At 48.7% G+C, this 17,102-nt stretch overlaps 1 protein-coding gene across 1 annotated transcript in view; it reads right to left on the bottom strand.

The window, feature by feature from the left end:
* The window catches only part of DSCAML1 (DS cell adhesion molecule like 1), a 233,064-nt gene that overhangs the window by 35,115 nt on the left and 180,847 nt on the right, over positions 1-17,102 (bottom strand). Inside the window, 6 exon segments of the mRNA XM_029573333.1 lie at positions 3,731-3,870; positions 6,894-7,049; positions 7,427-7,573; positions 10,595-10,799; positions 10,801-10,836; positions 14,465-14,535. Of these exon segments, the coding sequence (XP_029429193.1) occupies positions 3,731-3,870; positions 6,894-7,049; positions 7,427-7,573; positions 10,595-10,799; positions 10,801-10,836; positions 14,465-14,535 (755 nt within the window).

The following is a 17,102-nucleotide window of genomic DNA, read 5'->3' as shown; positions in this document are numbered from 1 at the left end:
TCCCCAAATCCACCTTAATAATGGTTTATGGACTTTTCCTCCAGGAATTTGTCCCAAACATTTTTAAATCCAGCTACACTAATAGCTTTCACCACATGAATTCCACAGCTTAATTATGCGTTGAGTATAAAAATATTCTGTATTTGTTTTAAATGTACTACCTAGTAACTTCACTGCATGTCCCCTAGTCGTTGTACTTTTTGAAAGAGTAAACAACTGGTTTGCATTTCTCATTCCACTCCACTCATTCTGTAGACCTCTATCCTATTGCCCTTCTTTGATCTTTTCTAATTTTGCTATATCATTTTTGAGATGTGGAGATCAGAATTGGACACAATACTCAAGGTGCAGTCGTACTATGGAGCAATACAGAGGGATTTTGCTTCACCCCAATATAAGTTAATGCCCCAACAGAACAGAACTAATCTGCACAGGCTTCTGAACTTGGATCAGGGTAGTTACAATGTCAATTTTTCATGCTACCAAGTCTAATCCACAACAGCAAGATGCTTTGCTTAGAAAGGAATACGTTTTTTGTTTTTATTTAAAGCCACAACAGTTTACCTAAGTCCTTAAAAAGAAATCTGTGTGCAAATAATCTAAGAGGCCTAGGAGGTTAGTGTCAAAGGGATAACGACGGTTCACTTTAAAGAAGGGTCTCCTGTACACTATTAGGCAGTGAACAGTAGTCTTAAAGGATTTATCTATATATAAAATGTTCACTACATTTCTATTAAAAAATGGACTTGGCAAAACAAAAAAAAGCTACTTAAAATGCAATATCCTCAGAATATGGTAAAGGCAGCTAGTGTAAGCTGGGTTTAAAAAAGATTTGGACAATTTCTTGATAGACTTGAGAAAAGCCACTACTTATCCCTGGGCGTTAGTAGCATGGGATCTATCTTCTATCTGAGATCCTGCCAGATAGTTGTGATCTGTACTGGCCACTGTTGGAAACAGGATACTGGGCTTGATGGACCCTCAGTCTGACCCAGTATGGCAAGTCTTATGGATTATATCTTCTCCTCTGTGATTAGATCTTCTATATGGTTCTTGTTTGAATTGATGTTGTGTTGGTGAGAGATGGAAGAGCAGTATTCTGGTTCTTTATTGCATCAACTATGTCTTTTAATTTAAATCAGCAATCACATTTTTCCTGCAAGTTTTTCATGGATATAATCCCTAAGGCCTGTGGCCCTTAGCCATGCTAGTCTTCTTATTGTGATGACTGCTGTAGATACCCTTGTTGGGGTATCAAAAGAGTCATGACTATGTGATGTGTTTTGCACAATCCTTTGTATTTGCATTGATTTAATTGAAGGCTTGCTACTTTTCATCTGGCAGGTTGTTGAATCTTTCCTGTAATTTTTCAAGGTTACTATAGAGGTACTGTATCATCCATATTTGATGGGCACCAATTCTGGTTTGCAAGGTAACACCTTAATATTTTTCCCAATTGTATCAAGAATCCTTGGATTTATACTTGGGGGTGAGTCTGAATATATCTTTGCCTTCTTGGCTTTTTTCATTGCAGAATCCACAGTAGTAGAGTCATATGGTATTTGCACATTTTCATGCCCTGGACATTTTTGAAATCTATATTTAATATGAATATTTTTCACAACAGGTGGTGTGGTGAAAGGAGTATTCCATAGCTTAGTTTGGACTTTCATTAGCACGTCCAGCATTGGTAGTGACTTGTACTATTTCAGAGGCTGAATGAATTTTAGGACTCCTCGTAAATTGCTTGTTCCTCTGGGTCCACTTCTGAGCTGAATGGTATTGCTTCTGACATTTTCTGTAGACAGTTTGGATATGTGAAGTCTTCAGATGGCTTTAAACTCCTGGGTTGTTCTGGTGTCGAGTCAGATGGTGGCTCAGGAGATGGCACATCTGATTGTATAAGTATGGAATCATAGGAACTATGTGAATTGTCTGAAATGGTTGTACACATTAAGCTGTTTCTGATTCATGTTTTTCCTTTACCGTATCTTCGTTCTCTCTCTCTCAAAGATGAAGGTGAGAGTTTTGTTCATAAGTGCTCCTGCAACTTTTCTGATATGAGTTGAGTGTCTGACTTTTGTGGTTGATGCACTTTCTTCATATATGAATCTAGGACGTCAGCCCACTAGTTTTGCACAAGGATGTCCTGATACATTTTTTTGATGACTCTGTCTGAGGCTCTAGTGTAGGAGATGAGGGCATACCACAAAGGTGATAACCTTAAAACAAGTGCACAGGCGCCCATACACACACGCGAGAGAACGCATGCTGGAATTTTAAATCATACGCACGTATGAATTAAAACATGCCTACCGCACAAACGTATGCTCCTAATTTTAAGCAGTTACTCGAGCAAACGTAAATCGTGTATCTTCCTTAAGAACTTGTCAGCTTTAACGTGTGCAGGGAAGCGGATTTTAAAACATGCTCGCGTGAAGGACATTCCAAGTTTTACCCATTAGTCCACCAGTTTTCCCAGTCCATCTAGAGGACATCCGGACCCATCTGGTTGTTCAGCCACCAGTTGACCCAGACCCCTCCACCCAGTCGATTTAGGCCTAAACAGAGATTTCTGAAGACTTACAATTCATCAGGAGCAGAAGTAAGCATGTGCGGCTAACAGCCCACCATGTACCGCGGCAGCTGGTTTTAAAATACAGAGTTATATTCACAGCTGTTCGCCCGCCTTAACTCTGCACCTTTGGTTTTTTGCTCAAGCACGCGCATATATGCACGCAATTTACAGCTTTTAAAATACGCATTCCTCTCGCGCAGCCCAGAAATGGGCCTTTTAGTGCGAGCAGCACTTTTAAAATTCACCCCTTAACGTTTCTGCATTTTTGTCTTCTCTGAATGCTTTCTTCCTATTTTGATAAGATCAGTGAAGAAGATAAATCTTACGGCTTATATGCATTTTTGCACCAAGGTTTCTGCTCAGGTTGCCGCGAGGCACTTTTTTCTCACGCTGGTGATTCTCCGTGCTGATGTGGTGTTGGAAGATGCTTTGGCGTCTGTGAACCTCAGCGTAGATGCTTCTGCTCTGACGGTTCTGTGCTGTGCTTCTTCGGCACCGGTGCTTCAATGCTTCAATGTTATGGCTCCAATGGATCTGCACTGTGCTTCTTCAGTGCAGATGGTTCTTGGCTCCGACTCATCGACTCCAACAATCCAAAGCTTTGCCTCCTCGGCGCCGATGTTTTGGCACCACTGTGCCTACAGCTGTCGATTCCCAGCTTCTTCGATCCTGTGCTTTTGCAAGGGTTTCTGATTTACCGTGTTTTGTTGAGCCTGGATGTTCATACTGGAGTCAGAGCTCAGAGTAAATCGGCGTCCTTGGGGGACATATGTCTGCAGGCACCAGAGTTAGGTTTTTTTTCCCTTTCTTTGCCAAAGACATCACACGTTTTTGGTGGTGATATTGGGTGAGAGAAGTGATTTCTTGACACTGGTGCAGGAAGGCCTGCACATGCTCAGAAAGCAAAGTAGAAACATCTGCAAATTTGAGAGAAAAACGAACCAAGTCTGTGCCATCGGATGAAGTCACCCATCTCGTGGGGCTGTTTGTTGGGCTTGTTCACAGAGAAAGACTTTCTGCCTAAAGCCCAGGTAGGAACACACAGAGCCCCCTCCCCCCTCACAAATTGTACATTTGCAGGAAACACAGCCCCCACTGTTCCCAGAGCTTGCTTTGTTCCTCCCCCAAATCCTCCCCTCATATCCAACTTACCGGCTGCCCTGAGCCCGGGCTGGAACAGAAGATGGTGTACTTTCGGATGATACCATTCGGTCTGGCAGGGGGGAGCCAGGACACTACCACGCTGCTGGCTGAAGAAGGGACAGCTTTAATTCCAGCAGGAGGGCCTGGAACTAGAGGAGAATGATAATCTGGGTCAGCATTAAAGCACATCAGGTCAGCCAAGGCTGTGAGAGCAGGGCAGCTTCTCCTGGGGAAGAAGAGACTTAAATAAAATGTGAAGTCTTAAATCCCATGGAGTCAGACTGCTTCATGCAGCAGGTATGGATCTGGCTATGAAGGACTATTAAAAAGTGCCCATGGAAATCAGAAAAACTGATATAAGTATCAAAAGGAGACCTCATGGTGGGTTTTTTTTTTGCCATTTCCTCCCCTGTGATGGTCAGGGACCAGCAGTAAGAGACGGGGTGGGGGGCGGAGAGAGAGAGCTCAGAGACCAGCAATAAAGGGGCTGAGGTCTCAGAGAGGGGTCAGGGACCAGCAGTAGAGAGGGATGGGATGGAGTTGGTGAAATGTAATTAGGTATCTTAGCTGCATGAAGCAGACTTGTCCAACCCTTATAAATCCATCCTCCTTTAATGCTGCTTCACCGCATGCTGTGTGAAATATAGGGGGGGGGGGGGGGGGGGGCCTTCGGCAGCCTGTCCTGCCGGGCCAGGTTCACCCTCTCTCCCAGTAAATGCTAAAGGGATGGGAGGTGTCACTGCAGTCTCCATCCAGCGATCAGATGTTCCTTGTCGCAGCAGAAACTTCTGAAGAGCCTTTGTGTTGGAGCTCAGACTCTGCTACTGCTAAGAGATGGATCATAATCCTCCAACCCAGCCCGTGAAAGAAAATGAACGAAATAAGACTGGAGCCACACTGCAGCCCTCTCAGCATGAAAAGAATCAATGCCAGGGTGAAGGAACAACAGACCCTACCCATGTGGTAAAGAAGGAGAATCCTGCAGCATAACTGGAGACTGTCACTATATCAGCCTCTCGCAGACTTGATCTGGGCTAAACTCCGTGCTGGACTGCCTAGGGCTCGTTCTAGCCTTTTAATGTCCCTTTAATCCCTGCACATTTATCCTCACACTACCTCCATGTGGGCTTTCTTTCTGCAGCTACTGTTCTATTGGACCGAGAGGTCTGTCTCCATCGCCCCGTGGAACATTTCAAAGCGTGGGCCTAACAGAGTTAAGGTTAAGTTACTTGGGCAGTGTAAAAAGAGACACCTGTCGAATGGCTGCTGGGGTGAGGCAGGGGTGCCTGCAGGATCTTCGTGACCAGGAAACCACGTCCACCAGATCTAGCACAGCTTTCTGGCTTTCTTTGTCCCACTGCCCCTGATCTGTCAGCCACAGTGATACATTTTAATTCATAACATCTTGGTAGGAGTGGGGAGGGGGGGGAGGGGATTACTGTTTCTACAGCAGAAAAGAAACGTAAACACCCCCCCCCCAATCCCAGAGGGACACTGAGAAGGAGAGAACTAGAAAAGACATCAGCAGCACATGGGCCTCCTGCCGTCAACGTTCATACAACGCGCGGCCTATTATGCCTCTCTTGCTGTGATTCCATTATCTTTCGCACAGAGCCATCCTCGGAAATCCCAGCACCATGGGGGGGGGGGGGGCCACAGCCAACAGTATGCAAAGCAAGGCCTCCTCCTACGGGCTCCGGCTGAGATGGAGGAAGAGATCAGAGAGCTCGGATGGGAGAAAGGGGGACAGCCCATGCCACGGCAGCCATGAGCACCAGGACTCTCCACCACGCTCGCCTTCAGCAGTGATGCAATAGGTGCATCTAGATCAGTCACTTCCTGATATAGGGGGAGGTCACTTCGGGCCTTCTGTCGATGGAGCACTGAAATTCGTGTCCATGGCTGGCGATGGAGGTGGGGGTTCACTATTGCGGTTCAAGAAAAGAGAAAATGTGGAAGACTGACCTAAGAAAGTCTAAAGATCCTCTTAGAGAGCAGAGACCCGAGTGAAAGTCTTTGCCATTGTGTCCCTTTGCTCTGTATCCTCGGGTACCCGATGATCCAGGACACACAGCATGGAAAAAGGCCACGGATTCCACTAAAAACTGAAGACGGGAGGGTTAGGACTCCTGGGATCTGTACATCCTGTACCTTGGAAAGTGGGAAAACGCTGCATAGAAAGAGGCCGCAGCTCCCATTAAAGCTCTGCAGGGTGATGGGGAAGCTCCTGGTCTCTGTGCCTGCGCATGTGGTGGTCCGTAGCCCAGCCTGACTCGGGCACACGAGAGGCCACGGCCTAATTGAAACCTGCAGTGTTATTCTGTTTTCTCTTTAAAAGATCTATCTCCCCCTGCTTCCCAACAGCCAAAGTACAATGTACAAGAGCAAAAGGACGACGGGGTGTTTAACTATCAGGAATTGCCCCCCTTGGTTTGCCTGAAATCAACAATTAAGGCTCAAAGGCTTTACAGAGCAGTGAGCCGGGCCCAGAATCGAGGCAACGTGGATGACGAGGAGGAGGCCCCGTGACATCAACAGGAAGCGGGAAGTACAGCGGGAGCGGGAGTGAGCGGGGAAGGCCCCGCACAGGCACTTCCTGCAGGGATACTTTCTCTCCTGCTAGCAAGAGCTGGGCTCACCAGCTCCTTAAGGGCAGTAGGATGAATAAAACCTGAATCACTAAGAGAGGGCTGGGAGCATCATTCCCAGTCTCCCGGGGCCAGGAGCAGCGTTCCTCAGAGTACGACGCTGCCTTGGATTGCTAATACCCACAGGGAAGAGTGACGGAGAAGCAGGAAAGCTTTAGCACGTTTACTACCCCCGTCCTCTCCTCCAGGCATTTAAAACGGCCTCTACCACGTGGAAGCCCTGGCAACAAATGCCATAGTGACAGACTGTGATGTCAGAAGTGAAAGGTTACGATTTCACAGGCAGAAGAGAGTGCGGCCGACGCCTCACAATGGCCTCAGCCAGGATGAACCCTGGATCTGAGCGATTCAGGACCGGAAGGGGAAGCCACCCTTGCAGCTGAAGCCTTCGTCATCGATCGTGGCCCCAGACATCAGCATCTCGCCCCTAGGAGAGGGGGGGGGGGGGGGTAGGGGAAGGAGAAAGGAAGCATGTTGGTGGTGTGTGTGAAGGCCCACTGCTGCCCCTCCCTGGCTATACTCACTGTCCTCCTTGGTCTGCAGGTAGAGGACGCTGCTGCGCACCCCGTCCCCGGCTTGCGTGTACGCCAGCACTTGCACGCTGTAGTTGGTGAATTTCTCCAGGCCCTTCATCTCCACGCGCTCCCGCGTGGTGGTTAGATTCTGCATCTCCCCCCATTCTGTGCAAAAGGAAGCAAGAGTAACTTTCAGACCCCTACAGGCACAGAACACCCATGCGCAAGGCCCTCTTCACCCACAGGCACAGTCCCTGAACAACGCGTGACAGGGATAACCCCGGAACGTCTTCCTAAAGGCAAAACACTCCTAACTCCCCAGCGGACAGGCAGGGCCCCCCTCTGCTCCCTCTCCCATGTACACAAGCCTCGTGTTCCCTTCCCTAGCAGGCACAAGGGGTGTCTGTGCCTCACAGGCCTGCTCTCTCTAGAGGAAGGCATCCTGGAAGCTGAGCACTTTGCATGGGAAGCTGGAGAGATGCACACGTGGGGGGGGGGGGGGGGGGGGGTGTGCCTCTTCCATTCCCTACCGTGAAACTCACCACCGTCCAAGTAGAGAGACCAGTAGATGACACGGTATCCCTTCAACACGCCATTCAGAGTGCTGCGTGGGGGCTCAGACCACGAGATGATGGCCACGTCCGAGGTTATGGAGAGCGCCTTCACGTTCTCAGGGGGCTGACTGGGCACTGCGGAGACAGAATGGGGAAAACCCTCAGGTCCGTGTGAAGGTACCTCGGCGACACGTGCAGCCACCTCGCAAACACAGGACCCCCCCCCCCCCCCCCACACACACACACCACATCCGTAACATGCCACTCTGAACAGCCCCAATCCGCCGGCCTGACAGGTCCACACATAGTGCCACGGCATGAGACGGGCAGGAGGGCAGAAAAGTGGGCGAGAAGCAGCAGCAGAAGCAGAACTGTGCTGTTCACTCTGCGTGGGCCCAACCTACAGACCTTACATACACAACAGGGAACAGCACAAGAAGCCCAGTGCAGATCAGCGCAAGCCACCCCGGCTTTTCCCGGGAGCTTCAGGAGGCGAGCCCGAGGCGTCCTTTACCTGTGCAGCGAGGATGCTGAAAGGAAAAGCGGAAACGCGCAAAAGGTCCCCGTCTACCAAAAATCACTGAACTCCGAAAAACACAGCAAAACATATTTTCCCCGAGTATGAATAAGTGAACGGTAAATGTTTAATGATTTCTCAGCATACTGCAAGGGGAGAAACACATTTCCATAAGTTACTAGAAGGTAATTAGATCTCTCGGCCCCCATAAGAAGCAACTTTAATTTTTATGAGCATTTACATAAGAATATATCATTATAATGATCCCCCTTTAAAGAATGGTTATTGTTTCATATTACTTAGGTGTAAAAATATAAGCAGCATGTAATTAGGCACTGATGATAATAAACTAATACACGTTGTCTGTTTGAACAAAATGAAGGTAATATAATTATGGGAAAGACACCATTGCTTTACCAGGGGTCCCTGAATGCTCCTCCAGGAGTGCTGCAACCACCAGGAAACGAGCCTGCTTTGACAGGCTAACGAGCGCTTTAATTAAATATGAAAAACTGCGGCACAAATGCACTGAGAAACTTCTTGCTTCTTCTCTTTTCCACATAAGAGACTGTGGGGGTCATCGGGATCTCTCTCCTGAGGAAGGATCTAACCCAGGGCTGGGAGAAGACAGCGGGCTCAACACAGCTTCCCCATCGAGGGCTCAAGCACCGGAGCCTGATCCTGGGAGCCCACACACACAGCTCCGCCAATGCCCCTCACACCTGCCCCGCACCTCTCCCTGCTATTCCATTACTGAGATACACATAACCAGCTCTGCCAATGCCCCTCACACCTGCCCCGCACCTCTCCCTGCTATTCCATTACTGAGATACACATAACCAGCTCCGCCAATGCCCCTCACACCTGCCCCGCACCTCTCCCTGCTATCCATTACTGAGATACACATAACCGGCTCCGCCAATGCCCCTCACACCTGCCCCGCACCTCTCCCTGCTATTCCATTACTGAGATACACATAACCGGCTCCGCCAATGCCCCTCACACCTGCCCTGCAGCACCCCCCGTTATTTCAGTAACAAGACCTCCAGGCACAGCTCCGCCAATGCCCCTCACACCTGCCCTGCAGCACTCCCCAGTAATTCCAGTATTGAGACCCTCACACACAGCTCCACCAATGCCCCTCACTCCTGCCCTACAGCACCCCCCCGTTATTTCAGTAACAAGACCTCCAGGCACAGCTCCGCCAATGCCCCTCACACCTGCCCTGCAGCACTCCCCAGTAATTCCAGTATTGAGACCCTCACACACAGCTCCACCAATGCCCCTCACTCCTGCCCTACAGCACCCCCCCCGTTATTTCAGTAACAAGACCTCCAGGCACAGCTCCGCCAATGCCCCTCACACCTGCCCCTGCAGCACTCCCCAGTAATTCCAGTATTGAGACCCTCACACACAGCTCCACCAATGCCCCTCACTCCTGCCCTACAGCACCCCCCCGTTATTTCAGTAACAAGACCTCCAGGCACTCCGCCAATGCCCCTCACTCCTGCCCTACAGCACCCCCCCCCCCCCCCGTTATTTCAGTAACAAGACCTCTAGGCACAGCTCTGCCATTGCCCCTCACACCTGCTAGTCCAGTATCAAGGCCCCCCCCCCCCCCCAAGGCAGGCACAGCACCGCCAGTGCCCCTCATCCCTGCCCTGCAGCATCTTCTGTTATTCCAGCACCGAAAAGCTATGGGAGCTCTAACACAGACGTGAAAGTTGGGGGCTCTGTGGCTCCTCGGCGGTTCTGGGTGCACTCCCAGCGCCAGCTTGTGACGTGCGCGATCAGTGGCAGCCGCATGCACGCGGCTGATAAATGACCAGCTCATACTGAATTGGATAGCGGCTCCTGGAAGATTACAGGGTTCTGCACTCATTAAAGAATCATCATTGACTTGTAAATCCACTCTGACATCCCTTTCATTGGGCTACAAATCCACTGTAATTTGTTCTCGAGATCTTCAGCACGCAGACTCAGGTCCCTTTGTTCTTAGGAAGAAAGATGGTCGAGTTAAAAAAAAAAAAAAGGGGGAACGTGAAATAAAGAGCAACCCCCCCCCCTCATCTGTCAGCCAGGAACAAATTATAGCCTTTCTAGCCTCACACTTAGCTGTTCACCCAAAAAATGACAGCTCCGTATGCTGGCTCAGATCTGGTGACAATTACACCTCCCGGTCAAGCTAGAGGTGGATGGCGGAGGAGGGTCCGAGCTCCCATGCCACACACTCCAGACATCCGGATCTTTTTTTTTTTTTTTTTTTTTTACAGAGAGACGAGAGGACAAGAGGAGTCTGACAGCCGGGGGGGGGGGGGGGGGGAGAGGAGAACAGAATAGAAGGAACGAGAGGACTGAAAGAAGGAGGGGGCGAGGCAGACCGAGACAGGGGAAAAAGGGGGAGGAGGAAAAGAAGGAAGGAAGGAAGGATCAAGAGGTGGGAGCATGCAGGAGGATGCGTGAGAGGCATGGAGAGATGAAAAGAAAAAATGGATAAAAGGAAAGGAAAAACCGAGGGAAGGAGTGCAAGAAAAGAAGAACAGAAGGGGACAATAAGAAAAACAGAAAATAAGAAAGAGAGAGAATGTGAGGGAGAGGAGGAGGAAGGGGGGGGGGGGAGATCTCCATCACACTCTCACCATCCTCCAGCGTGGTGGCATTGATCTCGCTGGAGGAGGGGCCGGTCCCAGCTCGGTTGAAGGCCTGCACCACCACCCCGTACTGGGCAAATTTCTTCAGATGGTCCAGGGTGTAGACTTCGCTGTCGCCCGTGGCCTTCATTTCCACGATGCTGTACTGTCCGCTGCTGCCGGGACCGTTCTCCCGGTAGCCGATCTGGTACCCCGCGGATGACTCCGTTCTGCAGTTCCTTCTTTGGGGCCTGGGAAGTCAGGGGGGGGGGCAACACATAGCATTAGCCTCCTCGGAGACAAAAAAAAACGAGGTTTTAAAAAATATAAATGACAAAAAACACACACACAAGCACGCCAGGAACGCAGCGAGAATTTTCCACATTTTGCTCTCTTGACTCATGATTTCTCCTCATTTCTGCCTAAGCTAAAATATCTTTCTGAAAAAAAAAAAATTGGTAAAGTCACTTGAATATTTACACAGTCGGTTAAATGGAAATGGCTTAGGAAGCCCAGGCTGTGTTCCTTCCTGACTTGACAGCGGCCGGCATCACGGGATAATTTGCCGGCACAGCATCTGAGGGCAGCAGCTCGCCTGCCCCCACGCCTCCCAGGAGACTCTCAGAGGTGAGGCAGCTCTGCGAGGGGGGGAGAATAGCAGCGGCGAGAAGACCCTACTGGACGAAGTGCATTTATTTTTAGAGGGCGTTATCAGCGGGGCACAGCCTTCCAACTCCAGGCTTGGGCAGAGGGAGGGCGAGTGACCTGCACCAGTTACACGGTGGGTGACGAAGGTGGGGCTTAGAAGCTGAACCTCCGGGCGTCAAATCTGTGTGTTATGGACGGCACTTTCCATACCCCTGCTGGGAGTCTGCAGGCGGGCGGGCTAATGTTTCGGGTCCCTCGGGAGTCGCCCTTTGAAAATCCGAGGCTAACGGGGACCGCACAAACAGAAACGTACCCAAGGTCTTTGCCCCTGCTCATCCCTGGGCCCACCCCTTTTCACCACGGGGAAAAGTAAGGGCGTTGTGAAACGGTGGAGGGGAAGTCCATTTTCATTCCCCGGGAATTTACCCTGGCAATGGCTTTAGCTACCTTTGGAAACGGTCTTGCATAATCAAAAAGGTTATGCAGGCAGCGCCGGAGTGGAGGGCGGTGCGCACGGACTAGCAAGCTGCCACGTGGCGGGGGTCGTGGGCTGCCACTCTCACACCCTCTGATGCTCCTTCTAGTAACCCAAGATGGGCCGAACAATCAATCAGCACAATATTTCTCCAAAGCATCAGGAAATCAATAGTCCTGATTGTAAATTTACGTTCTAAAGTCAGAGTGATTAATCTCACGCAAACAGTCTGAAAATGAAGTGACTGAAGTGACTTATGCCTCAAAGAGCCCTATTTTTCATTAATCGGCGTCCGCCATGCAAAATGAAAAGCAGACAGATTAAAACAATCATCCCCCTATGCCTCTCTTACACACATACGTATGCGCGCACACACACGCGTGCCGTATATAATGTGTCGAAGCATTTTAAAGATCTTTTTAATCCATCTCGTTTTTTTACTATGTGCTTTTATTACTTGGGTTCTGAGAAATAAATTAGATTCCACGATATATTGATCTGTTTTAGCATTTTTGCAGCAGTGTCTTCAGTGGTAATTTTTATTTACAAAAAAAAAGGGGGGTACTGGGTTAGGGGCCAGTGGCAGCCTTCATCTGCTTCTTTTTCCCAGTAAGAAAAAGGAAAAAAAGTTCAAAAAAAGTTCCAGGTTAGCGACCTGGGGGAGGGGGGGGGAAGTCATGGGGGGGGGGGGGAGGTGGTCTCTGCTGTCAATGCCCCTCAGAGTCCCACTGAGGCAGAGACTGGGTTCATTCACTCCCGAGAGCTGACCCCAGTTCGGCCACTTACTGACCAGCTGACGATGCTTTGTCCGTGGACGAGAAGGTCGGGTTGGGAGGATCTGCGCCCATGGACATAAGGAGGGCCATTTATCCAGGCTGCGGGGCTGTCTCGGGAAGCTCGGAGGCTGACTTTTCCCAACCTACGCCCGTTCTCTTTTGCGTGCAAGGAGAAAAGCAGATACAAAAGGCCCTGCAAGCCCTGTGTCCCCACTTCAGCCTCCAAAGGGGAAGTCGGTCGTGCGGGTTCACTTTTGAAGACCGCTGGGGAGCTGGAATAATGACCCCTTTTCATTTACTCTCGGGGGAGGCACATTTTTAAATGTAACATGGGGCGCCACTCTGCACGGCAAAAGATTTCACAACGCCAGCCTCAGGCCTGCGGGCGCCATTTCCAAACAGCGGCAGCAGCGGGGCCAGGAGCGACCCGGGATGGCCCTGCCCTGAGAAGAGATTTGCAACTCCAGGGCAAGAGGCTTCTGGGCTGGGGGAAGGACAGGAGTGGAACAGCTTGGCCACCGTTTTTTGTTTTTTTTTTAATGTTCCATTTATTTATTTATTTTTTTAAATTTGAAAGAAACAAAACCAATGAAACATAAAATTATTTTTTTCAACCCTCCCCCCTCCTCCCTCCTCCCCCTCACTATGCTACGCTGCAGCATCCTGCTTCCGACAGGGACCGGTCCAGATCCCGAGCGGCCTGCGGATCCCGACATCCATTCCTTGGTGCTCACCCCCAGGTATAACGAGGGCTTTCCCCCCAAATCTTACCTTGCCCTAAGCCCTTGTACATCCCGCTATGGGAATTTCCCTCTACTACCACATCCTCCAGCCACAAATTCCACGGCTTGATTGTGCATTGAGCGAAAAATCACTTTCCTCAATTTGTTTTAATTCCGCTACCCCCCACCCACCCCCCCACCCACCACCACCACTGTAGGTGGTGGTGGGTGGGGGGAGGAGGGGAGTAAGAGAAGGAGCAATTCCCAGCGGGGCTTTTTACATGTGCGAACAGCTGCTTGCTCTCAGAAAAAGCTTTGGAAATCTTTGCCTGTAAATCCTGGGGCTTGGATCAGAGAAAGCGAAGCCTTCATGACGCCACTCCGCTTCACATGAATCCACTGACGCCTTTTGCACTGTGCCTAACAGTAGGTTTCTAGGAATTCCTGCAGGATCTCCCGCTGCAGGAGTCAATATAATTTCGCCAAACCTAAGGCAGTATTCTATATTTGTATTTATTAAAATCGCTTGTATCAAAGCCCTAAGCGATGTACATAAAAACATGCATAACTAGTACAAATATACATATTTGAAACAAACTTGAACACAGGAATAAGACAAACTATAATCAAAATTGTAATCAAATGATCTGCAAGCAGGAAAGTGTGGTAAATACCCTAGATCAGGCAAAAGCCAGTCCTCGCAAGAAGGATTTCAGGAGGGTTTTAAAAGGCCTAGTGCACTCCCTGAGTCTTAAAGCTTCAGGAATTGTATTCCATATAAAGGTCGCGGCAACAGAAAATACACGGATGACCGTGCTGCTCTCACTGAGGGTATTTCAAGGAGATCCTGGGGAATTCCTGCAGGATCCCCCCCCCCCCCGTGTAGGAGACACTAACTCCACTGTATCTAATGCAGGTTTCTGGGAATTCCTGCAGGATCCCCCAGTGTAGGAGACACTAACTCCACTGTATCTAATGCAGGTTTCTGGGAATTCCTGCTGGATCTCTCAGTGTAGGAGACACAAACTCCACTGTATCTAATGCAGGTTTCTGGGAATTCCTGCTGGATCTCTCAGTGTAGGAGACACAAACTCCACTGTATCTAATGCAGGTTTCTGGGAATTCCTGCTGGATCCCTCGGTGTAGGCGACACAAACTCCACTGCATCTAATGCAGGTTTCTGGGAATTCCTGAAGGATCCCATGATGCAGGACACATGTGAAAAAAATAATTAAAAAAACCCTTTTCCTCTTCTTACCTTCCATGTGACCTGTATACTCTGTGATGTCATGGGCAATAATGTTACTTCTATAGGAGGTCCATCAGGAGCTGTAGCAAAAAAGAGATCACAAGACAGGAGACAGCAAAGTTCAACAGATCCTTTCCTCTGAGATCTCACGAGCTAGGTGATCTGTGTATGTGCACATGAACACGTGTGTGTGTGTGTGGCAGGAGCCGGGAGACAGGCTGACAATGGGATAGAATGGCTTTGAGACAAAAAGTTGTGACTATACCTCCACCTCTCGCTGAACCGACTAGATGGGCCCTACGGTCTTTTTCTGCCGTCATGTTTTTATGCTTCTGAGAGGTAAAGCAAGTTTAGTTCTCTCTCTCACGTAACGTGACACAAATGCCAGATACTGGTGTGCATATAACAGGTTTGTGTGCATGCGAGTATTCTTTAATGAGGTACAAAGGAGCCTTCTTCCCCAGGACTGCCTTCAGGTGAAAAGGTGCAGGGTGGTGAGAACAGCTCTGGTCAGCCCACGGGACAGCTCCCCTCGTTGCAGACGGTAACCTGTGTGCACTCTGGGGTCTATCACTGACTAACTTATGCACAATGGGACAGAATCACTGCGTCTCTGGTTATGCAGACCGACACGCAGAATCCAAAAAACTCCCCCCCCCCCCCCCCCCAACGATAGGTGCAAAGCAGAACTAGGACGTTCCCCCCCTCCCCCCCGTTTCATGCCAAATAACGCCGGCAAAGTTAGCCAGATAACTGACCCCAGAATGCCCCTTACTTATCCGCCTAACTTTTTAACCGGAGCATGGCCAGACGTTCAAACAGCGCCATTTATCTGGTTAATCCAGGCAAATGGCACTGAAGATGCAGCTCTAAGTGAGAACAAATTAGAAACGGAAATTAGGGATGCGAGATGAAAAATAAGAAAAATCTGTGCCATTTCTTTGTTTCAGAGATGGAGGTGGCAAATGCTTTTATTCAGGTTTCATTTTGGTTCAGGTTTGGTTTTTTTGGCTGAACCTAAATAAACATTAAAAAAAACCCCCAAACCACAAGAGAAGCCACCTCCTCCTGCCCCACAGACCACATATACTCTTTCTGCAGGAGTCTTTCATGTAATATGGGGCAGCAACGATCTGACCCACCAGCTCTGGGTTGAAAACTGCACCGGCTGCCGCCATTTTGATTTACGGCCATATTGGCTTCTTGGCACCAGGGGAGGAGGAGTGACTGGGGATCACTCCTGTCCCTTATCACGTCACAGAGCTCCGTAAAAAGGGTAAGTGTTGTAACCCAAGGGGTGGAGAGGGGCAAATTTTCTGCCTGATTTTTTTTTTTTTTCATAGATTATCTGAAATGAAAGTCAACAGAAATTAACATTTGGGTAGGGGAGGGTTTGTTTCACTTTTAAATAAAATGTGAGCGCTTTTCATTGCATTTTCCATTTTGTTTTAAAAACAAGTCCACATCCCTAACAGAAACGGGCAAATAAAAACTGAACTGGAAACCCCAAGAAGCCCGACTCTGCATGCAGCGCAACACCGGAGAAAGAGAAACAGAAATGCATTTCCTCCCGTGCAAAGCACAAAGATATCAGAGATGCACGTTTCTCGCAGCCTACAGAGATACCAAACAGATGCTGCACAAAAAGAAGGAGCCTGGGGAAAATGTGAGGCAGAGCGGCAGCTGCAGCAATGTGTGTCATCCTAGCCTAAGGGCCCGTGAAGATCCATCGGCCAAGAAAGGCGCTTATGCACCTAGCACCGTTCCCAGACTTCCTTCCAGCCCCGGAAATGCTCCTGCACTGTGTTATTAAAAGTATTTATATTCCGCCAATATCAGAAAATACTCTGCTTATCGGATTACATAAAATAGACATCAAGTAATCATAAAACAATTTGTAATTAACACCAAACAGAAAACATATGGTAAAATAAACAATAGTGCCTACATATCTTATATACTGAGAACAAACTAACGCATTTTGTTCAGGTATTTGGGAAGGCCACGGTAAACGTTTTCAGTTGCTCAGTGGTAGAAAGAGCAGCTGAAAGTTGGCGCGCTGTTACATATCCCCTCACAGAGCCCGGGCATGGTCTGAATGCTGCTTATGCACGTGAGTCGCGGAGAAAAACTGCTCTCTTTCTGTGTCCCACGAGAAACACATTTTAATTGTATTTCATGTTCAGTTAAGGTTGGAGAAGGGCAATTTTTTGTGCAATATAAAGACTAAGGCCGAAAAGAAAAAAAAAAAAAAAAAATCAGCAAATGCCTTGAAAAATTGGCACAAAAAAAGTTTTTGACGTGACCATCACACAAAAGAAGCAAAATTAGAGAGAGAAATCTTGCCACCAGGCCAGAAATGCAATCTGACCAGAGACAATACTCATTATCTCCCAAATTACCAAGCTAGGTCATTTTTTTGTTGCTGTTATTATATATCTTTTCTATTGTTTTTTTTTATAACAACTTTGAGGGCAAATTTAAAAGTCATTTCCATGGGTAAAATGGTGTTTTACATGTTATAAGACTGCCTACCCAATATGCGGATAAACTTATGTGCATATGTCCTCTTCTTGCAGAACTGAACAGAGGTATCTCGGGGGTGAAGCTGTGCTGGATTTGGACCTGCGCGCACCCTTCTAGAATC

The sequence above is a fragment of the Rhinatrema bivittatum genome, chromosome 12, assembly GCF_901001135.1.
Source record: "Rhinatrema bivittatum chromosome 12, aRhiBiv1.1, whole genome shotgun sequence".
Taxonomy (NCBI): Eukaryota; Metazoa; Chordata; class Amphibia; order Gymnophiona; family Rhinatrematidae; genus Rhinatrema; species Rhinatrema bivittatum.
This window is presented reverse-complemented; position numbering and strand designations above follow the sequence as displayed.